Genomic DNA, 27,596 nt, shown 5'->3' on the forward strand with positions numbered 1-27,596 from the left:
ATCCTCTGCTGTTTTCACAAGCACATTATCAAGCAGCTGGATCGAAGTGGAGCAGCCAGAAACTGCTGTCTAAATGGGAGGCAACAGCACAGGCAGCCAATTTAACCCACTGTGCCATGATGGTGGCCCACCAAAAGTGTTGTTAGCAAAGAGTTCTTAAAAGCCAATGAGAGGGGGCCTGGTGCTCCGGGATCCCATATGGGCGCTGGTTGTAATCCCAATGGTTCTGCTTCCCATCCAGCTCCCTGCTTTTGGCCTGGGAAAGCAGTCAAGGATGGCCCAAAGCCTTGGGATCCTGCACCCACGTGGGAGACCAGAAGAGCTCCTGGATCCTGGCTTTGGACTGGCTCAGCTCCAGCAGTTGCGGCCACTTGGGGAGCGAACCATCTGATGGAAGATCTTCCTCTCTGTCTCTCCTCCTCTCTGTATATCTGCCTTTCCCATAAAAATAAATAAATCTTAAAAAAAAAAGTCTGAAAATCACTTCAATGACCACCAAGAACATTAAACCAACTCTGGCATCTTACAAAAGTAAGCAATCATTCAAATGCATAAGATATATATGTATATAAAATAAGTGAAACAGGACAGCTTTAGAAAGCTGTAAGAGTATATACCGAGAGATGTCTGGAAGACAGCACTGTGGCACAGTCAGTAAATCTTCCACCCACAGTGCCAGCATCCCATATGGGTACCATTTCAAGTCCGCATTGTTCCACCTCCAGTCCAGCTCCATGGTAATAGCCTGGTAAGGCAATGGAACATGACACAAGTCCATGAGCCTCTGTACCTACATGGAAGGCCTGGAAGAAGCTCCTGGCTTTGGCCTGGCCCAGCCCCAAATGTTGCAGCCATTTGGGAAAGTGAACCAGCAGATGGAAGACCTCTCTCTCTCTTTTTCTCTCTCTCTCTGGCTCTGACTTTCAAATAATCCTATCTTTTAAAAAAAGATTTAACAATAAAGACTCCTATTCTATGGCTAGCTAGCAAGCCCTAGCATGATGGACATTTCTCCAATCCTTTTAGCCACTCTGTACACAGGGTCAGTGTCAGCCTTGGCAGGGATGAAGAGCTTATATTTGGGAAGCGCTAACCCAGGTCAAAGGGTCCAAAAACCTGCCCTCTCCACCTGAATGGCTTCCCCGCTAACCCGGCAACACACTGTCTTCCCTGGTTTGACTGCAGAACTCCAATACAGAGGATGCATTTAGCCATAATGCCAATGTTTGCTTTTGCCAGGTAGTAGTTAGCACTGCTTGGAAGTCTTAATTCACCTGCCAACGTCAACACCCAGCCCAGAAGCTCCTGGCAGGATCAAACTGAAAGTAAGCAGGCAGGTTTCTCCCTTGGCTAGCTCTCCTGTGCATGGCCACATGGCACCCAGAGTGCCCTGGGCTCCCACCGTGTATGCCCCTGACCACAATCCATCTGTGTTTTGCATTTCAGTAAACTCAGCACTCAGCACAGTGCCTGGCCCAAAGTGGCCAAGTTCAGCAGATGCCAGTCAAGAAAAGAGAGAAGAAAGCCTACCATGACAGACAACAATGCCAACCAGGAAACACAAGAGGGCCTCGGGTGAAGCTCATTTGATCAGAGCTCAGCAAAGCAAGGCATAAGTAAAAGCAATAGGCTGGGGCCAAGAGCAATAGCTTAGGAACTAAATCCTCACTTTGCATGCCCAGGATCCCATACAGGTGCCAGTTCATGTCCACGCTGTTCCACTTCCCATTCAGCTCCCTGCTTGTGGCCTGAGAGAGCAACAGAGGATGCCCCAAGGCCTTGGAACCCTGCATTGAAGACCGGGAAGAAGTTACTGCCTTCAGATCAGCTCAGCTCTGGGCACTGTGACCACTTGGGGAGTGAATCAGTGGACAGAAGATCTTTCCCTTTGTCCCTCTTTCTTTCTATAAATTTTTCTTTCCAATATAAATAAATAAATCTTTAAAAAGCAACAGGGTGGCACGGCCACTTTGAGACTTGCCCGGTGGTGTGCTGCCCAGCTCTGCCAAGAGCTTCCTCATGATCCTAGATGCTGCTGCCTACACTGAATCCACAGCACGCTGGGCACTGGCAGCTTCATCTGCAGGCATCAACAGAATTACTCTGTCGACCTTCTGTCTCCAACAGCTCCGCCCAAGCTCCAGAAGAGCAGGGGTTCCATGCTCTTGCGCCATGCTAGCTTTTCCCCAGAACACTCTGCTTGTACACACCAAATCCTCACCTGGCTGGCTCCCTGCTTATGTTCAGGATTGTGCTCCAAAGACACTTTCTGACCTCCCAGACTTTCCCCCTCTGGCCCCTAGCACCTGTCTTGTTTTTCATCACTTCACATATCTTTGTTAACCAAAGGGCTTTAGTGTCAGCAGGTGACAGCCCTTAGAGTAGGGGCCTCATCCTGTATCCCCAGGACTTGCAGTAGATGCTGCAAAAATGAATGAGGCACGGGCTTGGCGGCGTGGCCTGGTGGCTAAGGTCCTTGCCTTGATCCCATATGGCTGCTGGTTCTAGTCCCGGCAGCTCCACTTCCTCTCTATCTCTCCTCCTCTCAGTATATCTGACTTTGTAATAAAAATAAAGTAAATAAAAAAAATGAATGAGGCACAGCCTTGCTCCTCCTGCCATGGGACAACACAGCCTAAAGGCTAACCATGATTAACATGGCTCATGCCAAAATCTGCAACCCCTGCAGCACTATGGGGCCAACTCTCTCTGGATCTGTTTATTTGTGCATGTTGCTAATCCCCACCAGACCAGCAGCTTTGGAAGGGCAGCCCCTACACCAGCCCCCAACAACACATGGGCATCTTCTGTGGCTGGAACAGGATGTGAAATTTCCAAACTAACAGCACCAGTTTCATTTCTTTACTTCGCAACACAGCCCAGTGGTAGGGAGGTGCTTCCAGCTCACTGCCCTCAACACTGCCAGGGTCCCATTCCTAGGAAACCAAATCCTTGGACTTAAGCTTAAGCACTCCTTGGCATTCCGTGCGTGGTGAGCTGTGCCAGAGAAAGCTCCTGGGAGAACAGAAGTTGCCAATTGAGAAAATCTATGTGAACAGCACTCAGACATATAACAGGCACTTACTATGATTGCTTTCTGGTATTTCAAAGAGAAATAATAGCATACAAAAAGACTGGCTTCAGAAAAGCAATGCTGGAGTATAAAAAAAGGCTGTTCCACACACAAACACACACACACTCCTTCAATGCTCTCCCTCTAGGTATTGGATGAGCTATGGGCTGACTCCCTTCCTACCTCATTCTCCTGTCCACTCATCTTGACCAGAACCCTCCACAAACTAGTTTGTGTGGTTCCCTTTGTCTTGCAACACTGTTCTCTTCTTCCCAAGTGCCTGAATCCTCAAGCTCTGTAGTCCTGTCCTGAAGTACGGCTCCTTCCTCTGACAGACACCACTCTCTCCTGGGCTGTTGGATGGGTAGAGTCAACATCTATCTAGAAAATCAATCCACCTTGGGCGACGCTCAGAGCAGACAGCCGAACGTGTCTTTGCAGCTAGTCAGAGACCAAAGGCCAGCCAGCCAGAAAACTGCAAGTGGGGAGAGAGCAAAGGAGGAGCAAGGCACAAAGACAGACACCCCAAGGCCAGAGGGAGGAAGGAGGGGATTGTAACTGGTACCTGATGGATGGGTAGGAATCAGCAGAGCCAAAAAAGCAGAGAGAAAAGTTTTCCAGGCAGAGGGTGTAGCACGTGTGAAGGTACGAAGGAGTCAGGCAGGAAGGCACTTAACATACTCCAGTGGCCAGATGCAGCTCTGGGGGACCCTCCCGCCTCTGAGGGCTGGAGAATGGTGGGAGGTGATAGCATGATGGAGACCAGGTAGCCTGATGGGGATCAGGCTCTCTGAACCACCATCCCTCGGGTTTATGCTCCCCCTTTTCAGAAAGACCACAGTGCCTCTCTGCTGGTCTCCAGTGCAGAGAAGGTACCTACTGCAGAGTAGGCACCAACATGTGCTTGGGGGCTGCATTGTCCCCAGAGACACGGGCAGCCCTCTCTTCCCTCTGCCTATTCTGCCCATTCCCCTGCCCCAACCGCCAATCCCTAGCTGGCTCCCTTCTCTGAAGCCCTCGAGACTGGTGATCCATCAGCCCAACAACAGACACGGAGAGTGAAACGGGAGCAGCTGCAAGAGCTCCAGTTACGGCACTGAGAAAGGCCACCGAGCACCCAGCTGGCACCTGTGACCACAAGGTCCCTGGAGACCAGAGTCCCAGGGTAAATTTCAATCAGATAGTAACTCTATAGTGTAAAGGCCTGCCAAAGTCACAAGCCCCAAGACCTGAATGATTGGTTTGAAACTCAAAACACATTGTGCAAAACTTAACAGGTTCTTGATTAAAAAACAAATCAGGAACAACGGCAACGGAGTCAGCAGGAATTGCCGAGTTGCCAAGGTGCCCTGTGTTGCAACTCTGCTGATGAATTAGCCCTTGCCCCAGCCCAGACCTAGGCAATCTGCACAAACACACAATGTTTCAAATCATACTCAGAACTCCTGCTTCCTGGCTAACGGATTCTGAACCAATCTAATCTAAACCAATAATTATTTTGGCTAAGGCAAGCTAGATTTTAACTCCTATTGGAAGGAAGGGTCAGACAAGGGGAGCAAAGACATATTACACATTGTTTGAAGACATCTAAGGAAAATTAAAAAAAAAAAACACTTAAGAAACATTTGGGGCCACTACTGAGGCACAGCACAGTAACATGCCAGTTGCAACACAGACATTTATTCAACCTATTAGGGTGCTGTTTCAGTTCCTGGCTGCTCTGTTTCCAACCCAGCTCACTCCTAAAGCAGCTTGGAAAGCAGCAGAAGATGGCACAAGTACTTGGGGCCCTGCCACCCACATGGAAGACCCAGATGGAGTTCCTGGCTCCTGGCTTCAGCTCAGCCCAGCCCTGGCAGCTATGGTTATTTAAGAGGTGACTCAGTGGGTAGAAGGTCTCTCTCTCCCCTCTCCAAGCTGCCTTACAATAAATAATTTTTTTCTTTTTAAGTTTTTATTTAGTTTTATTGCAAAGTCAGATTTATAGAGAGAAGGAGAGACAGAAAGATCTTCCATCCACTGGCTCACTCCCCCAAGTAGCCACAACAGCTGGAGCTGAGACGATCTGAAGCCAGGAGCCTAGAGCTTCTTCTGGATCACCTGCGCAGTTCCTGGGTTCCAAGACTTAGGGTCATCCTCAACTGCTTTCCCAGGCCACAAGCAGGGAGCTGGATGGGAAGTGGAGCTGCCGGGATACAAACTGGCACCCATATGGGATCCTGGGGATGCATGACAAGGATTTTAGCCACTTGGCTACCACGCCAAGTCTGAATCTTTTCTAATTGCCTGAGTTATACAGGCTAATGTCTTCTTCATATTCTTTAAATTTCCTCTTGGAAAATGTCTAAGTCCTGCATTGTAACCTTTCCTACAGGAACTCTCACTTCCCTCTAGTGAGAGGAAACAAGGAGTACAGACACCTTCTGAAATTCTACTTCGTTCCACATGCTCTTGGCAAATCCCCATTCCTCCTTTCCATTATTTACCCATTTCCTCCAAAGTACACTTTGCTGTTCTTTTATAAGATCCTACAATACTGAGACCAATGCTAAGGCATAGCAGTTAAAGCTATTGTCTGCAATGCCACCATCCCACATGGGCAACAGTTCAAGTCCACAATGCTCCACTTTCAATCCAGCTCCCCACTCACGCACCTAGGAATGCAGAAGATGGTTCACACTCTTGGGTCTCTGCAAGCTTGTGAGAGACTCGGATGAAGCTGTGGCTGCAACCTAGACTAGCCCTGGCTGTTGCAAGCCATTTGGGGAGTAAACCAGTGGATGTAAAACCTCTCTCTCTCTCTCTCTCCCTCTCTGTAATTTTACTTTTCAAATAAACAGACATAAAGAAACATATTTTAAAATCCTACACTAGGATTTTATGGTATCTGTTATGATTCTTCCGCCTCCAAAAGCACACCAGGAAAAGGCTTCCTGCCACTAGGAACTAGGTCAGTGTGACAGCCCTGTATCCAGAGCCTAGAACAGCCCAGCATGTGGCGGGAGCTTAGCATATATGTGTCAAACCACAGCTTGTCTTGAGCATTTTCTAATGAGGCTATGATTGCTAGTTTTATGGGAGACAAACTCCCAAAGAAAAAGACAAAGAAATTCCAGCCATTCCCACATTTCTTCCTGTCTGCTCCAGCCCACCTACTCAGACTGTTGTTTTATCCACAGTACTGATCTTCAAAATGTCCCTGACAGGTGAGGTTTCTCTCCTTCTTTTAAAAAATGATTTATTTTTATTTATTTGAAGTGCAGAGTTACAGGGAGAGAGAACAGACAGAGAAATACATCTTCCATCCACTGGCTCACTCCCCAAATGGCTAAAGTGCCTGGGACTGGGCCACCAAGAAGGCCATAGGAGCCAGGAGCTTCATCTGGGTCTCCCACACGGGTGCAAGGGCCCAAGCCTTTGGACCGTGTTCCAATGCTTTCCTAGGTGTATTTACAAGAAGCTGGGTCAGAAGTGGAGCAGCTGGGACTTGAACTGGCACCCATGAGGTGCTGACCCTGCAGACAGCAGCTTAATCCATCAGGCCCAAGAATGCCAGCCTCATTCCATCTATTTTTTAGACAAAGACCCCCAAGATCCATTGAGGTTAAAATGAGGCTCCTCACAGTCAGATAACTAGCACCACAATTCAAACCCAGCTCAGGGGCGATAACCCATGCCGCTCTCTCATAGGCTACACATTCCCCAGCAGCATGCACAGCCCTGACTGGTGTGCACACGCCTCCCCCGAGGAGCAGGGGCACAGCCTCCACAGAGTGGACAACTTCCCCTGGCACATTCCTGCAGGCGTTGGAGAAACCACAAGACAAAGCGTGGTCCTATTTTGGTATTTTTTTTTCCCTAACAGTAAACAACATGAAGTATTTTTGTATTATAAAAAAAAAAAAACACAGATACGCTTTGAAGTAGAATAAATGCAAAGGAATTTTAAAAAACAAAACACAGAAGCCAAAAGGACTTTCACACCTGTTGCCCAGGCCTGAAGCAGGGAAACACACGGCTAGCCACCTATTGGTTAGCCTGTCTTTCTCCATCTCATGTCCCTTTTCCTTTTTGCTATATTCCTCAAAAACCAGCATTCCAACTCCATCTTCATTTTCCACTCCCACCCACCTTTCAGTGGGAAAATTCAAATATTTCAGGAAAATATCAGCATGCCAGGCACAAGCATGTTATTTTCTAAAGCAACTCAGAACAAGTTTTTGTAGGTACAATAAATCTGATTGATTTTTATTACACATCTTAGCTTAGAATCACTTTTATATTCCTAGACAAAGAGATGATACAAATAAATATCAACTGTAAAACTCAGAACCCCAAGTATTGGCATATTCTTCGCCTAAAGGTAGCCAAAGAGAAGGTTAAGATCCACATGAACTCCAAGGAGCCATGGTGCCCACAAGCCTCCTTGCCTGCCCGAGATCACTCCTTTCAGAAATAACTGTTACAGCATTTTCTTCCAGAAACAAGGGCGGGGAGGAAGCCCTGCAGGACAGATATTAGCCTGGCCCCTTATTCTTAGCTCGTGCCCCCACAGTGTTTTCGTATGGCTTTTAGAGTCTATTACTAGCCCCCACCTTTGTCCACGGATGATGTTAAGACAGCCCAAGGTGTGGTGGTGCACAGCGCACTTTGAGTTCAGGGGGCAGACATGAGGCAGAACTGATCCCCCATGTTAACCAGGACTCAACACTTCTCAGGAACTTGGCAACAATTCTACATTCGGCGAGGGAGGACTTTACAAGATAGGAAAAGCAGAGAGCCACCCGTGCCTGGGCTGCAGCGCCCTTTGATGCCCTTGGTCCTGGTGGGGTAGGTGGGGCACTCAGGCAGCATGCAGGCCAAAGGTGGGGACAGTCCAGCGTTGAGTCACAGTCTTTAGAAAGTGCTTCATGCCTGTGATTTGAGGCCTTGGGTTCTGAATCCAGGGGCCTAGGACGACTTTAAAAACAGGAAGCTAGACACATTCGACAAATCAGAGGAGGGATTTGATGGGGGCTGCATGTGGTCACCGCCTCTGCCTCTCAGAGGTCACCCCAGATCCGGGTAAAGACCTGCTTCCACACCTCACTGGCTGCTGATGCTACTGGCAAGAAAGCCCTCAAATGGCCTGGACCATTCTAGCAGGACTAGAGATCTAAAGACCTAGTCCTTTGGTGGGCTTGGTAGGTCCTCTACACACTTGGCTCCATCTAGAGCCCAAAGCAGCAGCCTGTGATGGCAGCGAGACACTCCACCATCTACTCTGTTCAAATTTCTAGGGGCTCCATTCTGAGAGCAGAAAAGCACCAGAAGCTTCCCAGCAAGAGGCAGGTAGCTTCATTTCCAAGGAAGCGTTTTACTTGATGCCCACAGACTAGCCCGTGAACTCCAGCTTGTACAGGGCAAGCTTGTTTCAGTCAACCGCATTAGTAATCTGGTTTTCTTCTTGGCTTTCTTACAAGAGTTCCCTGTGTCACTTAACCAGCCTTGGTCAGAAGAGCATCAATATGAAGGGGGAGTGTAATCCGCAGTCTTCCACGCTGAGCTCTGTGACACGGGCATGTTTCAGCTTACAGAGTTCAGACTAGCTTTGGGGAAAGGTGACGTAATACATGCGTCATCAGCAACTGGCCAGCTGGGGTTGCATGCCCCTTCATCTGCCGCCGAGTCAGACGTGTGTTCAGTGAAGAACAGAGACTGCGTTAGAGCTCAAGAAAAAGGAGGGAAGGTTCTGGAAGCTATGGGGACTGTTGCCAAGGACCCTGGTTCAGAAAGAACGGTGACTGCAAACAAGATGGGCTACTGGGTGACAGATGTCTGACAGAATGCTGACATTGCACTTGGTACCTCCTCTTTTTCTCACTGGTTCTGATCCAGAAATGTGCCCTGGGAACCGAGCAGCTCAGTTAAACTCTAACTCCAGGCCCACCTGAGTCACCATCTCCCTGAGGCACCATGCCAGCAAGGTGCACCAGTGTGGCAGACCTAGGGACTATTACTATCCCCTCAGGTGTGGCTTCCAGACTCAGACACCCTGGTGGGAGTGCTCCCAGCCAGCTTAGTCATTCAATGGCCCTTTAGCAAAGACAAAGGCAACAATTACACATTAGAGGACTTCTGAAATGGGGCAAGTTCTCCACCTTCCTTGCTCTCTTACAGACATACACGCAGCCATACTCTCAGAACACAGGCACTAGTGCTTTGTACGCCCACACACACTTATGAGCTTCTCCTGGGGGAAAAATAAGGAACATTCACCTAATGACCAACATAACATGAAGCTTTGAATCTCAATAACACAAAAACGCAAACTTTCAAACCAAACTAGTCTATGTAGATGGGAATTTGGAACTCTCTTCTTTGAGCCTATTTGAGTCCACAGCTGCTCCTGGCCAGCATTTGGGGCTCCCCCTGCAGACAGCCCCAGCTCAGGACTCGCTGCGTTCTGCACAAGGCTGGCAGGATTCCTTGCCATCTGTTGGCTGGACCTGCCTTTTCCACTGTACTGACTCCCCTGTCTTTTCTGTGACTACCTAGTTACTTCTGCTCCCCGCCAACAGGCAACAAAGTGGGGAAAGCCAAAGTGCACCCCACGTTTCAGTCCCCACCTCTAGTCCATCAGAGAAGGCAGAACCAGCCTCCCTTCTCCCACAAAGCACTCCCACTGCAGAGCATGCCTCGGAGGCGGAGGACCCCTGCACAGACACAGAGAGCATGCTGTCTGGGCAACAATGGTGACAAAACAAGACTATAGAGTGACACGGTGTATGGACATGGTACCAGGTACAGACTTCAGTCTCAGATGGGATGGTCCCAGACTTAAGTGTTAAAGAAGCTGTTTCCCTACACTCTCCACAGAGACAAACAGAATGTTGCTTCTATTGCTACTGACATCGAATCCGTCAGAAGCTGGAAGTAGCAAAGAGCTCCTCACGCAGGACATTCCAAAGGCAAATCCACTTCTTACTGGGGTGCAGGGAAGAACTAGATGGCTCAGGACCCCCACACACAGGGCATGGGTGCAAATGTGGTTTTTCTTGGTTTTTCTAAATCATGGGCCCTGTTCAAGTTCTCCAAGCTTCCATTTTTCAACCTCACTGTCAATTCTATCCTGAGGCTCGAAAGGGTCCTGCTGGGGTGACTCCTGACTCTGCCCTATTGTTCAACAAGAAGGGAGCCCAGCAAAAAGAACAGGCTGGAAAAAGAGAGAGGATAGTGATGGGGTGGGGGCGGGGAGAAGGGAGAGGAGAAGCAAGGTCACTGGTCATTCTCTTGCTCTCCGCTTGGACGATCGCGCTAGACCTTACCCATGCATTTCTGAGATGCTAATTAAAGTTGCTGCCCAGAGGCACTGCCACCATGTCAAGAGCAGCATGTTCTACCAGATTAGGCTGGTGACTCCAAGGCCACGGCGTCTCCTCAGGGAAACGGTGTGGAGCCAGGGCTCCAGTCCTCCTTGCCGCTTCATGCTGGTCTCTGCTTGCGGAAGGCAATGCATTTTGCACCCTGGGAGAGGCAGTGCCAGCCTCTACTTTGGGACCAGCCCCCGAGACTGCGGGTAAAGCTGGGATGCAGGGGTTCCTGAGGAAGAGGAGGAGGATCCCGACTTCCTTCCGCTCTTAGGCCTGCAAAAGGCAAGCACACGTTGACAAGGCATGTCCCTTGGGCCCTGACATATCAAGGCCCAGCATGTTCCACTGTGCTTTTTACTTAATGGTCAGATGACTGGGACACTTTCAACTGCTGACACCACAAGGCTGGCCCAGCCTGACCCTTTAGCCTGGCCTCCTCGGCCTGCCAACAGAGGGTTCCACAGTTGCTCTTCCATTACAATCACAGTGGGCCCAATCTATCCATATCCATATAAATATAAATATTAGACTTCCAAGCAGAATTTCTTCCATCTCTGACTTTCTACTCAGTTGACTTTCTTAAATGTCTGCTCCAGAATTTAGTAGCACAGAATTCCTTATTTTTGCACAAACGGTAAGTTGAATTTAGCATTGAGGCTCAGAGCCTGGACTGCGGTCATTGAGAAAGACCCAGCTTTGAACTCTACCTCTGCCACCTACTTTTTGGCATTTTGTTATACCAAGCTGCTTTCTCAATTCTCTTAGGTTTCAGTTTTCTTATTTGTAAAATGGACAGATGCTAATAATAACCTTACACATTTTTGCAGCAAATTAAGAGAATCATTGTGAAGGTATTAAAGCACATGGCCCCTGGTAAGAACTAAAAAATTGACTCTACCTAACAGGTACAGACAGGGTGCACTAGGTATTCTGGAATTCCGTAGGCCAGGTGCAAGGTCTCACACAGAAATAGCTGTGGAATCAATGAATCAATGCAACGTTTTCTAATGTTCCGCAAGGAGCTCCCACATTAAGGGGCATTCGCAATGCATCCTGCCTTGGTTTGTCCTTGCTGGAGCAGAGTCACAGAGCAGCACTTACCTGGCCTTGGATTTCCTGCTCACAGTGCTTTCAAAGGATGAAGCATCCACCTGGATTTCATCTTCATCCTGCAGAGCCGCATCCAGCGCCGCCTGGACCTTGGGGGCAATGGCCGGGCCCTCGTAGTCTCTGGTGGTCCGGCTGGGCATGTCCAGCTCTAGCAGCACAATGTTTTCTGCCTGCAGAAACACAGCCACCTAAGTTGGCCTCCAACCAGGTACGGAGACTACAGGCTATCCAGCCTTCGCTGGAGAGCAGAAGTGCAAGCTGCCACACTGACCCTACCGAGAACCCGCCTCAGACATGGAATACAGCTTTGTAATTTTTTTTTTCCTGACAAATGGCAGGTGATTTTTTTTTTCTCTACACTTCTCTCTATTCTTCTAGTAAGAATTCATCTATTACAGATGATTTGAACTTACAGAATGTAATGAGCAAAACACCACTACAGCAGCTGCGCAGAGGGGAGGCACTCCGGGGGCATGCATGGGGAGGGTGTGCACAGCAGCCCACAAAGGCAAGGAAACACATTCTAAAACAAGATGGGAGGGGCCTGCGCTGCAAAGCAGCAGGTTAAGATGCTGCCTAGGGTACTACCATGCCATATGGGTGCTGGTTCAAGTACTGGATGCTATCTTCCAGTCACTCCTTGCTAATATGCCTGGGAAAGCCATGGAAGATGGCCCAATGCTTTGAGCCCTTGTACCCATGTGGGAGTTCCAGAAGAAGCTTCTGGCTCCTGCCTTCACTCTGGTCCAGTCCCAGACATTTCAGCCATTTAGGGAATGAGCCAGTAAAACAAAGAACTCTCTCTCTCTCCATCTTTCCCTCTCTTTCTATAACTCTGCCTTTCAAATCAACAACAATAATAATAATAATGATAAAGATTTATTTATTTTTATTGGAAAGTCAGATATACAGAGAGGAAGATCTTCTGTCTGATGATTCACTCCCCAAGTGACCACAACGACAGGAGCTGAGCCAATCCGAAGCCAGGAACCTGGAGCTTCTTCCAGGTCTCCCACGCAGTCACAGGGTCCCAAGGCTTTTGGTTGTCCTTGACTGCTTTCCCAGGCCACAAGCAGGGAGCTGGATGGGAAGTGGGGCTGCCAGGATTAGAAGTGGCGCCCATAGGGGATCCTGGTGGATACAAGGCAAGGTCTTTAGCCACTAGGCTACAGAGATGGGCCCAATAAAAATTTTTTATATAAGATCGGAAAATTTTCAGTAAATTAAAAAGGTATAATGCCCTAATATTAAAAGATTCCTGGGCAGGGATGCAAACTGGCACTCCCATGGGATGGCAGCATTGTAGGCAGTGTCCAATCTGCAGTATTACAACGCTGTCTCATCTAAAATAGGGGTGGGCATCTTGCCTAGAGCCTGAGTCGGGTACATCATAGATCAGAGGACCTGGGCTAGAGTCCTGGCTCCAGTCCCATTTCTAGCTTCCTGATACACATCCTGGAAGGCAGTAGGCAACAGCTCAGGTACTGAGTATCTTCTTCCACCTATGGGAGATCTGGATGGAGTTCCTGGCTGCTGGCTTCAGCTCTGGGCCCATCTGAGCAGGGTGAGTCAGCACATGGGATGTTACTGTTTGCTTTGTCTCTCTCTGATTTTCAAACCAATGTTAAAATAAGTACTAAGATCAGACTGGCCCTGCCTCATGGTCGGCCTTGTAGGCTGAATCCATCACTTGACAACCTGTGGTGAACCCTTTTGGGGTGTGGGGCCAAGTACCTGTTGAGGGGCGGGGAGAGCACTCATGGCCACACGCCACCTTCCCTTCTGGCTTTTTTCAGTTAGTGGGATCCAGCCTCAGGGCTCCCAATGGAGGGAGGGGTGGGGGGTCACTGCAGGAGAAATGTGGATAGAGGAAGTGCTCTACTGACGAGTACTAGATGCTAAATGAGTGCATAAAATTCTTGCTGAAGTAGGACCATTGCTGAGAGTACCTGAGAATCACAGCTGTCAAGTCGGCGTTTGGATGAGGCCAGTCCTGGGAAAGCCATAAATGATTCTATTTGTGGGCTTTTTTTTTTCTTTGAAGATTTATTTATTTTTATTGGAAAGGCAAATTTACAGAGAGAAGAAAAGACAGAAAGTGAGAAAGATCTTCCATCTGCTGGTTCACTCCCCAAATGGCCATACAGCCTGAGCTGAGCCGATCCAAAGACAGGAGCCAGGATCTTCTTTCGGGTCTCCCATTTGGTTGCAGGGTCCCAAGGCTTTGGGCCATCCTCTGCTGCTTTTGCAGGCCACAAGCAGGGAGCTAGATGGGAAGCGGGGCTGCCAGGATTAGAACTGGCACCCAAATTGGATGGTGACACTTGAAGGTGCAGGATTAGACTCTTGAGCTAATGCGCCAACCCCGATTTGTGGGCTTCAAAATTGTATTTTTGGCTTTAGCAAGATATGCCCCAGTGAAACTGCTAGAAAAGTGCTTCTAAGCATCTGACAGCCCCCTTGCCTTCTACAACACAAAATCCCACCTAATCACCTTTTTGTTTTTGTGTTCTTTATTTTTTTTTTTTAAAGATTTATTTTATTTTTATTACAAAGTCAGATATACTGAGAGGAGGAGAGACAGAGAGGAAGTGGAGCTGCCGGGATTAGAACCAGCGGCCATATGGGATCAAGGCGAGGGCCTTAGCCACTAGGCCACGCCGCCAAGCCCTTGTGTTCTTTATTTTAAATAACTCAAGGCCAGGAAGATAAGCACCTGAGGAGTTATTTTTTCTTTTTTTTTTTTTTGCTCTGGCTATCAAGAGAGATTCAAAAACATTTAATTTTTTTGTGAAAATCTTTTATTACAAAAATATTTTAAAAATCCCTGTTTGTGGTTTTAAAATATAAGCACAAGCAAGAAAATGTAAGCAGTTTGGACGCCTGCTGGGCATTCCCAAACTCCACATCAGAGCACCAAGGCTGGAATCCCAGCTCCACTTCTGATTCCAGCTTCCTGCAGATACACACCTGGAAGTCAACAGTGACGGCCCAGGTACTTGAAATCCTATCACCAATATGGGGAACCTGGACTGAATTCAAGGATCCTGCGCTGGCCTTGACATTTAGAGAACAAAGCAGCAGATACAAGATTTCTCCCTCTCTTTCCCTGCCTCCCACATTCTCTCTCTCTCAGCCTTTAAAATAAAAATTTTAAAAAAGAAAATTGAGTATACTTTCACCAAGAGGAACTAACCAGCTCATACTTATATATATTTTATACCATACTTTGTAATTCATGTACGTACTCCCAGTTCTACTTGTTTTACAACTTAACAATACATTCGTCCCCTGACATCTTCCTGAGCTATGAGCAACAGGGCTGCCTGCAGTAGACGGGAGAGCTGGATTAGAGAAAGCAGCCCACACTACACAACGAGACCTGCAGGGAGTGAAGGTTCAGGAACAGAAGCTCCGAAGGCATCTTTTTTTTTTTTTTTTTAATTTATTTATTTATTTTTTTACAAAGTCAGATATACTGAGAGGAGGAGAGATAGAGAGGAAGTGGAGCTGCTGGGATTAGAACCAGCGGCCATATGGGATCAAGGCGAGGACCTTAGCCACTAGGCCACGCTGCCGAGCCCCTCCGATGGCATCTTAAACAGGTTATTTCAGAGGCAGAGAGACAGACAAAGAGAAAGCTCCCGTCTCAGTTGCCCACATCAGGCTGAAATGGGGAGCCAGACACTCAGTCCAGAACTCCCAGCTGTGTGGCAGGGACCCAAGCACCAGAGCCTCCACCTGCTGCCTCCCAGGGTGTACATTAGCAGGAAGCTGGAATGGGGAGCAGCACTGGGACTAAATCTAGGTTCTCCAATAGGGCATGCAGCTGTCCCGTGGATTCTTCACTACAAAGCCAAATGCCCCTCCTATGGCATTTTTATTGTCAAATATTTCAGGCCACTAAAAGAATCCCCAATTTACGTCACCTCAAGCGACCACATGACTGACACATATAATGCTCCATGGAAACAGTCAAAGTTCTTTAGCATATGTCCATCGCCCACCGTGTAACACTGAGGTTTTTCCTATTCCCACAGAGCCACCTGGAAGCTTACTGTCAATGGCTACTGGCCATTAACAATAGAGTAATTGTACTCCCATCCTTCCCCAGGTCTGATGTGCCAAATCTCATACTTTCTAATCTTTTTTTTTTTAAAGAATATTTTTTAAAAGATGTATTTATATATCTAGAGAGAGAGAGAAGGATGGCCGACAGTCCTCTCACCCGGTATCGAGCTTCCGGACGAATCATCATGGACATTCTTGCATGTTGGCTCAAGGGTCTCTTGTAGCCCACAGCAGAGACTGGTCGCTTCATCATCTGCTGATTCCTGGAGATGGATGGCAGAGGTTAAAGGCCCGGCTGGACTGTGTCCTGTAGCCCCCAGGACCAGGGCTCTCAGAAGCCAGCTACTCCCTGGTCTGAGGCCTGACATGAGTGGGATGAGAGCTGCCTATGTTTTCTGCATGAGCTGCTTTCCAGCTGGGCAGACACACAGCATTGCTCAATGCTCCTCGCCTTCCCAGCACGACCCCGACAGACACATTAGACAGTACTTATTTTGGCCTAGCATGCTTCCTTGGATGACTGGGGAAAGAGACCCAGGAAAGGTGAGCTTACTAGTGAAAGCCTCCCCACTTCTAACACCACATTCACCCACCTTCCATATGTGGGATTTCTAGCCACTATGCAGGCAAAAATGCAACTGGCTCTGAGTTTAATGAACCTATTCTCACCATAGCTCCTGGTCAAGATCAGCTCATGAACCTTCTTCCCCTCCTCCCCACTGTACAGACTACCAAAAGCCAATAGTGACTTACTCCAGTCTGGTTATTGGATGTAATTTCCAATGATCTTCCTCTTCGTCAAAGAAGGATCTATTCATAATTTTGCTTTTTTCTTCCAGAGGGATAAAGTTTTCTATAATAAGATGCCTGCAGGAGCACACACAACATGGGTGAATACAAATGAAGAACACATACTGTAGGGTGATTATCTGGTCTCACATAAAGCAAACAGGGAAGAATTCAATCACTCAGCAGATATTTTTCTGAGCTGGTACTACAGTCCCAACATCACATAACGAGCTGGAATACAGACATGAAGGACACCTGGCCCCTGCCTGAAATGAACAGGTGGCTGTGCAGCACTCTCAGATCTGAGAGGCATATACTGGTCAGTCCAGGCACAGGGAGCAATCACCTGTGCCCAGGGAGGAGCAGCTTGAGGAGGTGAATGGACTGAAAATGGAGGTAAGGCCTGCTCGACAGCTGAGTGAACATCTGTATCCCATGTGTATGATAGAGGCCACTGGATCTTTCATAGGCAGAGACACTGATGATGTAACCTCACTATTCAGCGGCCATGAAGGTGTGAGACACCTCTTGGAGGGCATCTTTTCGGTGCCGCTAAAGCAGATCATCACAAGACAGATTTACATGGGGAGAAGAAAAGTCAGAGAAGAAAATATCTTCCATCTGCTGGTCCACTCCCCAAATGGCCATAACAGACAGAGCTGAGCTGTTTCAAAAACAGGAGCCAGGAGCTTCTTTCATATCTCCTTTGCAAGGTGCAGGGTCTCAAGTACCCAGGCCATCCTCTGGTGCTTTCCCCAGTCACAAGCAGGAAGCTGAATGTGAAGTGGAGTAACCAGGATAGGAACAGGTACCCATATGGGATTCTGGCACTTTGCAGATGGAGGATTAGTTTCTTTAGCCATGGCGCCAGACCCTCCTTTCCAAATTTAAAACTTGATCATTCAGAGAATCTTTTTGAAAAATCTTTTTAAAATTTGTCTTTTAAAAAATCCGTCCCGGGCTCGGCACCGCTGCCTAGTGGCTAAAGTCCTCTCCTTGAACGCTCCAGGATCCCATTTGGGCGCCGGTTCTAATCCTGGCAGTCCCGCTTCCCATCCAGCTCCCAGCTTGTGCCTGGGAAAGCAGTTGAGGACGGCCCAAAGCCTTGGGATTCTGCACCCGCGTGGGAGACCCAGAGGAGGATCTGGGCTCCTGGCTTTAGATCGGAGCAGCACCGACCGTTGCAGTCAGTTGGGGAGTGAATCATCAGATGGAAAATATTTCTCTCTGTGTCTCCTCCTCTCTGTATATCTGACTTTCCAATAAAAACAAGTAAATCTTTAAAAAAAAAAATCTGTCCCTTCCATCTTCTCTCTGTTTCTCAGGCAGCGAAATCAGAGAGGATCTTCCATCTGCTGGTTCCCTTTCACTGGGTTGGACCAGGCTGAAGTCAGGAGCCGAGAAGTTTTGAATCTCCCACATGGGTGGCGGTAACCCCAGCAAGGGAACCACTGTCTGCTGCCTCCCAGGGTGCACTATTAGAAGAAACTAGAATTGGGCCCGGCGGCGTGACCTAGCGGCTAAAGTCCTCGCCTTGAAAGCTCCAGGATCCCATATGGGCGCCGGTTCTAATCCCGGCTGCTCCACTTCCCATCCAGCTCCCTGCTTGCGGCCTGGGAAAGCAGTTGAGGACGGCCCAATGCATTGGGACACTGCACCCGCGTGGGAGACCTGGAAGAGGTTCCAGGTTCCCGGCTTCGGATTCCTGCTTCGCATCGGCCCGTTGCGGCTCATTTGGGGAGTGAATCATCGGACGGAAGATCTTCCTCTCTGTCTCTCCTCTTCTGTGTATATCTGGCTGTAATAAAATGAATAAATCTTTAAAAAAAAAAAAAAAGAAGAAATTAGAATCAAACACAGAGCTGGGATTCTGATAACGAATGGGATACCTGTGTCCCAAGGGGCATCCTCACTGCTGTACCAAACTCACATTCCTGGAAAAGTTTCCCTTTTTAATGGAAAGGGTTGAAGATGCTGCCTGCGAGGCCAGCATCACATAAGAGCACCAGTGCAAGTCCTGGCTGCACCACTTCCAACCTAGCTCCCTGCTATGTGCCAGTGAAAGATGATGCAGGTGCTTAGGGCCCTGCCACCCACTTAGATGAAATTGTAGGCTCCTGGCACCAGCCTGGCCCAGGCTTGGCTGTTGCAGCAGCCCAGTGGATACAAGATCTCAACCTGTTTTGCCCTGTTTTGGTAACGCCTTCCAAACACATGAAATAAATCTTAAAGAAAGGAACATTTCATGTAATCTTGTTCAGCACCGAGTCTGGTGATGGGGTTTCTCTGGGTGCTCATTAGGGCATTCAGAAAATCTTCATAACAAAAGCCTGTAATAAAATTCTAAAACCTTTAACAGCTTCTAGGGAACTGGGAGATCACCTGACGAAGTTATCCAGCTAACCCAGGTAACCCAGGAATGGAAAACCAATCTCAGAACTAAAGAGAAGCCAGACGGGGTGGGAGACGAGCTCCGGAGAAGCTGGCAGGGGCCCTGAGAACACCACGATGGTTCTCACGGAACGCAGGCCCTGGCTGGCGTACTTGAGCTTCAGCTCCCTGGTGAGCTCGTTCTGTGTCTGCTCCAGCTCCTGGCGTTCCTTGATGTGCTCCTCCTGCAGGTCGTGGATCTCGGCCTTCACGGCCTGAAGCTTGGAGAAGAGCTGCAAGCAGGGTGGGCAGCAGGTAAGGAGGGCGCCCTGCCAGAGGACGCAGCTCCCCGCTGCCGACCCCCCACGTCTTGGTCCCTGTTCCTTACCTTTTTGAGTTTTTTGGTCTTGATGTCCACCTCCTGCTGCAATGAGCTGTACGTCTCTTTTAGTTCCAAAGTTTCCTCGTCTCGACTTTCCATCTGTTGCTGGATTTCTCTTTCCCGGCGTTTCTGAGCAACATCACAAAATTCATCAGCTTTGCCCTTGAGACTAGGTCTACCCAACAACATGAACGACCTTCAAAAAAGTTCATGGGAAGTGAGTATTACGTAAAATCTATGCGTGGATTTTGAAAATTTTTTTGCACCAAAATAAATTTTGTCTTTGAGTTACATTTTTTTCTACAAACTTCTCAAAGCACCCTCAAGTCAGCCTCCCACCCACGTGAGACTGACAGCCCTCTTCTCCTTTCCTCTAAAGAGAACTGAATGTCAGAGCACATATGCTCTGTAGCTCACATGCATCTTAGCCCAGTCTGCCACCCCTGGAAGAGAATGGACTTACCTGCTCAGCAATTTCCTGTCGCTTCTGCTCCAGGATTTTCTGCTGTTCGTTTGTGTGATCTACTATATTTTTTCCTCCAACAAGCAGCTTACTCTCCATGGCCTGGGGAAGAAACAGTAAAATCCATTTTGTGAACAGTCTCCCTCAGAACACCACTCAGAGGGGAGCCCCGGAAGGAGAAAGAGCATGGGACTGAGCCAAAGCGGTCAGACTTGGTGAAAACTGATTGCCCTCAGCTGGACCCTTCCTCTCTGCCATGCCTTCTCTGGGGGGAGCCCTCACCTTCTTCACATATGGGAATTCCAGCTTTCACAAAAATCTTCTTGGTTTGTTTGAAAGAGTGTGAACTCCATCTAGAACACACCTCAGACCTTCTTCGGGTTAGGTACTGGGGATGCAACCACCAGCACATCACAAAACTCCTGAGTTTCCCAGGGCACAAAGACACATCCCTCACAGCATCAGACCTCATAATTAATGAGACAGGCTCCCTGCAGGGAGTGACTTTTTGGAGGGAGTCAAAGAAAGCTTCCCATTGGAAGGGAGACTGCCATAGAGCTAAAATGAAAACTAGGAAACAGTTAAGAAGAGAAAGGGGAAAGAAAAGGGGGGAACAGGGATAGAGCTGATAAAGCTACCGCCTACAATGCCAGCTTCCAACATGGGTGCCAGTTTGTATTCCAGTTGTGCCATTTCCCATCCAGCTCCCCATTAATGGTCTGGGGAACCAGCGGAAGATGGCCCAAGTGTTTGGGTCCCTGCTGCCCACATGGGAGGCCCTGATGCAGCTCCTAGTTCCAGCCTGGCCCAATGCTGGCCACTGCGGACACCTAGAGAGTAAATCAGTGCATCGAAGATTTTTCTTCCTCTCTCCACTTAAAATTTATGTGAAAGTTGGAGTTACACCTAGAGAGAAAGAGATAAAGATCTTCCATCTGCTGGTTCACACCCCAAATAGCTCCAATGGCCAGGCAGAAGCCAGTGAGCAGCCAGGAGGTGAACCAGTGGCTATATGAAAAGCCAGCATATCAACTGACAGATTTGCGCACTATGCCACCACACTTCCCCCCTGTAACTCTTTCAAACAAATAAATATGTTTAAATGAAATCCATCCAGTTTTTTCATAATATGCAATTTTCCATGATTCTTTCAGAGTAACTTTGCATATGGTAAAACTAAAAGGAAACAATAAATACCACATTTGGGATGATGGTGGCCTCTGGGGAAGGGGACAGAGGAGCGTCCACAGGTGGGTGTTCAGGATGGGCCGTGCACCATGGCAGATCGGGATGCGTGCATTCCCTACTGAAGTGCTCGAGCATGTTCCAGCAGCTCGCCTTCCCACCTGGCCCTCTGCTAACAACCTGGGGTGCAGATGAGGACGGCTCAAGGGCTTGGGCCCCTGTCACACACACAGGAGACTCGGATGAAGTTCTGTGGCCCAGCACAGCAGCAGCTATTGTGGGCATTCTGAAGTGAATGGCAGGTAGGTGAGTCTCTCTCTCTGAGCATGCTTCTTCTGTCTCCTTTTCAAGTAGATGAAAATAAATCGACATTAAAGAAAAGATACGGCTATTCCTCCGCTCATAAATTACACCAGGTGAGGTGGTACAAGGGCATTACCTCTATGCCGCACCTATGTAGTCACCATTATTACACAATTTTAGTTCTTTAGGTTGAATTTTTTTGTGTGGCTTAATGAAATTTTATTTACAGACACTGGAATTTGAATTTCCGTAGTTTTTCTCTGTAGTTTCATGTGTTATGCAATAAAGTTTATTTTTCATCTACTGAAAAGCAGAGCAAGAACAGGAATGAGAGTGAGAGACATCTTTCAGCCCTTGGTTCACTCCCAGCCAAGGCTGGGCCAGGCCAAATCCAGGAGCCAGGAGCTCCACCTCCCATGCGAGTGGCAGGGGACCTGCTGCTCTAGCCTTCATTCGCTGCCTCTAAGGGTGCGCATTAGCAGGAAGCTGGATCACAACTGGAGCAGCCCAGACTTACACTGGCACTGCAATATGGGATGTGGGTAATGTAGGCAGTGGTTTAACAGCTATGCCACATTGTCCGCAATTTTAATATTTTTTTTAATTAAAAAAAAATCACTTTCCTAATTTGGATTTAACTTCACAGTTGTCTGTCGAGCACTGTATTATTGTGAGCTGCTGGACCCACGACCGAGACACCAGGCTCGCGGCGGCTGTTTCGGTGGAAGTGGCAGCATGAGCAAGGGCCAGGGTCTCAGGAGGGGTACAGTACCTTGATTTTGGCACCCAGCATCTCGGCTGCATCCTTCTCCCGCCGCAAGTCTTCCATCTTTTTCTCCTTCTCCTTCAGCAGCCTCATCTTCTCCTCTGCAACCAAGCTGTGATCCTCTACAATAGCCCGCTTCTCAATCTCCAGTTTTTCTTGTTGTTCCCGCCAGTAATCATCCTTATCATCCCCTTCCTCCTCACCCTCTTCGCCCTCCTCCTCCTCCTCTTCCCCACACCCACCACCACCACCACCTTCCCTCCGCTTCTCTCGCCTCTTCCTCCTGCCAATGGATCGTTTTTCCAGCTGGGCCTTGAGCCGAGCAATCTCTTCCTGGAATTCCCGCAGGAGGGCATCCTTAGGGTCTTCGTTGACCCTTGGCTTATTCTTAATGTTTTTGGCACGGTTGGCATATCTCAGAGTGGTCAGAGTCTCCTCCACGTTGTAAGAGGCGGGTCCCACATTGGCCACCATCACTGTCTTGGCATTGCCACCAAGGGAATCCTGGAGGAGTCTGGTGAGCTTTGAGTCCCGATATGGAATGTGGGTGCTTTTGCCGTCCACCAGGGCCGAGATGACATTCCCCAAGGCCGAGAGGGAGAGGTTGATCTTGGTTGCCTCCTTCAGTCTTTCCCCCTGAGCGCCAGTCTTGGCTTGCCGCTCACTGCCAGCGAGATCCACAAGGTTCAACTTCCCTACGCGGATGTGGTTTTCACCATCAAGGCCCACCTCGCTGCACTCAATGGTGATGACGAAGATGGCGTGCGAACGCGAGCTGTGCTCGTTCATGTTGGTGGCACCGACAGACCGGTTCTGGTTCCCCACGTTCATCACGTGCTCGATCTCCTTCACGCTCTTGGTCACGAAGGAGGACAGGTCTTTCACGTACACTCCCGTGTCAGGCCTCTCTTTGAGCTCCAGTCTCTTGGTCTGGTCCTTGGAGAGCAGATCTCGGATTTCTTCTTGGTAGATCTCTAGGTAAGAAGCCCTGACCAGGTACTGTTGATTCTGCGATCGAGAGATGTGGGTGAAGATGTGGTCGAATGAGTTAGGGATGACACCTCTTTTCTCTGGGTCGCCACGGATGCCTTCCATTGTGTAAGTTTTCCCAGTGCCGGTTTGGCCATAGGCAAAAATTGTCCCATTGAAGCCTTGCAGGACTGAGTCCACGAGCGGCCGGAACGTCTCATCATAGAGTTCAAATTGCTTGGCGTTCCAGTCGTAGACAGCGTCAAAAGTGAAGGTTTTGGGCAGTTCATGAGCCACTCCTTTGGGGTTCTTCACCGACACTTGTCCCAGCTTCACATCCACATCCACCACCTTGTCATAGGAAGCCGCCTTTTCCTTACCATTCATGGGTCGGCAGCGAACCACCACCCTGACCGACTCGGAGCTTTTTAACTTGGACATGATGATCTCTGACTGGGGCAATCTCGAGGGCTATGAATCCAAGACGTCTCGGGATGCTAAGGTCCTGGAACAAAAGTGAAATACAAACAGTTGTCATCAGAGGCCTGTTGGACAGCAGGGGGACACGCATAAGTCATCTGCATCTCACTAACCTTTTGACAGTCACATTTAGTCCCTTCACTGTGCTGTACCTGCTCACAGGACTTTGCCAAACTCAGGACTCAGAAAACAGCAACAACTAACTGCAGTCCCCTAGGACTGCTAGCCAGCATGTCATCCCCTCAGTCACCACTGGCTATTCCACACCATGGGCTGCAGCATCCAGAAACTGCACATAAGTTGGGTGACTTCACACCCTGTGGAACCACTACAACCTTCGAGTGGAGCACTTGGAAACCACAGCAGTTGTGTTTGTGAGAAGGTATCCTATGGATACATGTCTTATTTAAAAATGTACATACAAGGATGTTCATTGTGTTATCGATGGTAGCCACAGACTGTCCTGCTAGCACAAAATACACTGAACATACAGTAGTACAGTTGCCCCTTGTCATGTGCTAGGACCTCCTAACGATACCAATATCCGCAGAAACTCTAGTTCCTTACATAAAATGGTGAACTACTTACACATAATAAATGTACATTTCCCTATGTGCTTCATATCATCTCTAGATAGATTATCTATTATACCTAATAAATGCTGTGTCAATAGTTGCCATCCTGTATCATTCAGAGAATGGTAAAGGTTAAAGCCCATATATGTTCAGTATACAAACAACTGACTTTTTTCAACTATTTGTGGTCTGCCAGGCAGCATCCATGGACATGGAACACAAGCTTACTGTACAGAGGAGTCCTACAGAGCTATCAAGAATGAGTTTACAATTTAAATGTAATCCTATATAACAATACGTTAGGAAGAGAAAGCAGATGAGAAACTCAGTATACTATAGTTTACATAGTGCCCAAAAGAGGATAGGTCGGGAAAGATTTCTAGGTTCCCATGCGGGTGGGCAGGAGCCCAAACACTTGGACCATCTGCCAGTGCTTTCCCAGGCCATTAGTAGGGAGCAAGATCAAAAGTAGAACAACTGGAACACGAACCAGCACCAACCAAATAAGATGCTGCCATTATAGATGGTGGCTTTATCCACAACACAATACTAGCCCCGAAAACTTTTTTAAATTAATCAAAGATTAGAGTCAGTGCTGTGGCATAGTATGTTAATGCTCTGCCTGCAAAGTTAGCATTACATATGGATGTCAGTTCACTTCCCAGCTGCTCAACTTCTGATTCCCTATTTATGGGAAAAGCAGTGGAAAATGGCTTAAATCCTTGGGCCCCTGTATCCAGGTGGGACACCAGGAGGAAGCTCCTGGCTCCTGGCTTTGGATTGGTTCAGCTCCAGCTACTGCAACCATTTGGCGGGGTGAACCAGAGGATGAAAGATCTTTCTCTCTCTCCTTCTTTCTATAAAATCTAGCTGTCAAATAAGTTAACCTTTAAAAATAAATCAATGAAAAAGAACTTCATTTGCAGTTAGAAAACTAAGGGAACAAAAAGGATGTCCAAACGGGTTTTTTTGGAAGTACAAGGAACAAACTGGTCCAAGAAAAAGGTATCTACAGATCCCAAATTCCTGGAAATCTTAGCATGGGGATTTCTCTTAGAAACCCATCATTACTGGGCCCGGCGGCGTGGCCTAGCGGCTAAAGTCCTCGCCTTGAACGCGCCAGGATCCCATATGGGCGCCGGTTCTAATCCCGGCAGCTCCACTTCCCATCCAGCTCCCTGCTTGTGGCCTGGGAAGGCAGTGGAGGACGGCCCAAAGCCTTGGAATCCTGCAACTAAGTGAAAGACCTGGAGGAGGCACGTAGCGTCTGGCTTCAGATCAGCTCAGCTTGGAGTGAAACAGCAGATGCAAGACCTTCCTCTCTTTCTTTCCTCTGTAAATCTGACTTTTCAAGAAGGGCACCAGGTCATGCCCCAGTCAACTGCCTGCTTGTGGCCTGCGATGACAGCAGAGGACGGCCCAAAGTCTTGGGACCTGTATCCATGTGGGAAAATTGGAAGAAGCTCCTGGCTGCCGGCTTTAAATCGGTTCAACTCTGACCACTACAGTCATTTTGGGAGTAAATCAGCAAATGAAAGCACTTTTTCTCTGCCTCTTCTCTCTTTGTAACACTGCCTTTTTGCCATATGGGAAGAAGGAACAAGATGCTAGAATGGCCAGTTGACTGCTTCACTCCCTCAGAGGCCCGTCAAAGCTCTTCTACGTGTAAAGCCCAAATCTCAGACCCTGGAGCTTTCTTGAGAAACCCTCTGCTATAGTGCCTGGGAAGACAAGATCCTAGACTCAGTAAAAGGGGGGCGCACATTTACAAGAGCAGTCGGATGCCTGGTTCCTGTCCTGACTCCACACCCAACACCCTCAACTGCAGCTTTCTACTACTGCACACCATGTGGGGCAGCAAGCGTCAGCTCCAGGACCCAGGTACCAGACCTTGGCTATGACCTTGCCAAGCCCTGCTGAAGCATGTGGAGAGGGAAACCAGTTTCTGGAAGCTTGTTCTCTCTCTGCCTTTCAAATCAGTAAAATAAGAACATTATCTTTTAAGGATTTATTTTTATTGGAAAGTCATATTTACAGAGAAGGAAACACAGAGAGAAAGATCTTCTATCCACTGGTTCATTCCCCAAATGGCTGTAATGGGCAGAACTGAGCTGATCCAAAGCCAGGAGCCAGAAGCCTCTACCAGGTCTCCCACACAGGAGCAGGGTCCCAAGACTTTGGGCTTTCCTCGACTGCTTTCCCAGGCCACAAGCAGGGAGTGGAATGGGAGGTGGGGCAGCCAGGATACAAACTAGCACCCATATGGGATCCTGGCATGTGCAAGGCGAGGACTTTAGCCACTAGGCTACCATGCCAGGCCCAAATAACAACATTTTTAAAAGGAAGAAAAGGGGTAATGTAGAGACCTGGAGAATAGGGCAGACAGGGCCACGGAAGGACAGAGCCTTAGCGTTCGAGGAGGCCAAGCTGACTGATTTCTGCCTCCTAAAACAAGATACTTGAAGGAGGTTTAAGAAACAAATATAGGACCTGCGTTACAGTGCAGCACATAAAGCTGTGGGCATCCCAGATGGGCGCCAATTCCACTTCCCATCCAGCTCCCTGCTTATAGCTTGGGAAAGCAGTAGAGAGGTTTTTGGTTGTTTTTGTTGTTGTTGTTTGTTTGTTATTTTTTACATTGAAAATATCTTATTTTGTTTTATGATATAGTTCCATAGGCTCTGAGGTTGCCTGTGCCCTTCCCCAAGGTGCCTTCCCTCCCCCTTTGACTTCCCCTCCAATCTTACAAGGCATGTCCTCCATGAACAGTCGCAAGGCCATCATGCTGTTATTGAAGTGCTTCCCTGGGAATGTGTACGCACATGGGAGATCCAGAGGAAGCTCCTGACCCCTGGCTTCAGATTGGCTCAGCTCCAGCCACTGTGGCCACTTGGGGAGTGAGTCATCGTATAGAAGATCTTCTCTCACTCACTGTAACTTTTGCTGAAAATAAAATAAATCTTTAAAAAAGAAAAGGCCAACCTTGAGGTTAGGCTACTTCAGTAATAGCCCAGGATATTTTTTGGTTCTCTAAAAGGATTTTAAAATGATTTTTTTAGGGGCCTGGTGTGATAGCGTAGCGGTTAAAGTCCTCGCCTTGAACATGCTGGGATCCCATATGAGTACCAGTTGTACTCTGGGCAGCCCCGCTTCCCACCCAGCTCCCTGCCTGGACATGAACTGGCGCCCAAATGGGATCCTGGCACATTCAAAACGAGGACTTAAGCCACTAGGCTACAGTGCCGAGCCCAAACATTAACATTTGTTGATTTACTCCCCAAATGCCTGTGAGCGTGTGAGCTGACCGAGGGGTCAGATGCCCACGAGAGAGCCTGTTTCCATAAACACAGTGTTATTGGAATTTGGAATGCATTAACTGTAAAATGGCAGAGCTGAGTGGGCATACCTAGCAGGTTAAGGTGCTGCGTGCCACACTGGGACACCCAGTCAGTACCTGCCTACAGCTCCCCCTTCCAGCGCCCTCCAGTGGACACGTGGGAAGGTGATGGCTCAGAGGCCTGGAATCTGCCATCCTCCTGGAAAACCTGTCTCCCAGAGTTCCAGGCTGCAGGTGTGGCCCAGCACTGTGGCACCCTGGCCGGTGCATGCATCTGGGAAGTTAACCAGCAAAGGGCAGCTCTACCTGCCTGTGGATCTGTTTAATCTCACAGTTAATTTAAAAAAATGAAACAAAACGATATGACCCAC

General features: G+C 48.4%; 1 protein-coding gene across 2 annotated transcripts in view; it reads right to left on the reverse strand.

Annotated features, from left to right (window-relative positions):
- Positions 1-7,290: 7,290 nt before the first annotated feature.
- Positions 7,291-27,596, reverse strand: part of KIF3B (kinesin family member 3B) — a 37,869-nt gene continuing 17,563 nt past the window's right edge. For both annotated transcript variants that reach the window (XM_004585716.4, XM_058679365.1), the window contains exons 2-9: positions 21,871-23,338; positions 19,611-19,712; positions 19,154-19,276; positions 18,940-19,058; positions 16,360-16,473; positions 15,764-15,869; positions 11,527-11,705; positions 7,291-10,698 (exon numbers count right to left, since the gene is read on the reverse strand). In XM_004585716.4, the coding sequence (XP_004585773.2) occupies positions 10,602-10,698; positions 11,527-11,705; positions 15,764-15,869; positions 16,360-16,473; positions 18,940-19,058; positions 19,154-19,276; positions 19,611-19,712; positions 21,871-23,274 (2,244 nt within the window). In that variant the 5' untranslated portion in view covers positions 23,275-23,338 and the 3' untranslated portion in view covers positions 7,291-10,601. The remainder of the gene's footprint in view (positions 10,699-11,526; positions 11,706-15,763; positions 15,870-16,359; positions 16,474-18,939; positions 19,059-19,153; positions 19,277-19,610; positions 19,713-21,870; positions 23,339-27,596) is intronic.

This window comes from Ochotona princeps, chromosome 22 (assembly GCF_030435755.1).
Source record: "Ochotona princeps isolate mOchPri1 chromosome 22, mOchPri1.hap1, whole genome shotgun sequence".
NCBI classification, from domain to species: domain Eukaryota; kingdom Metazoa; phylum Chordata; class Mammalia; order Lagomorpha; family Ochotonidae; genus Ochotona; species Ochotona princeps.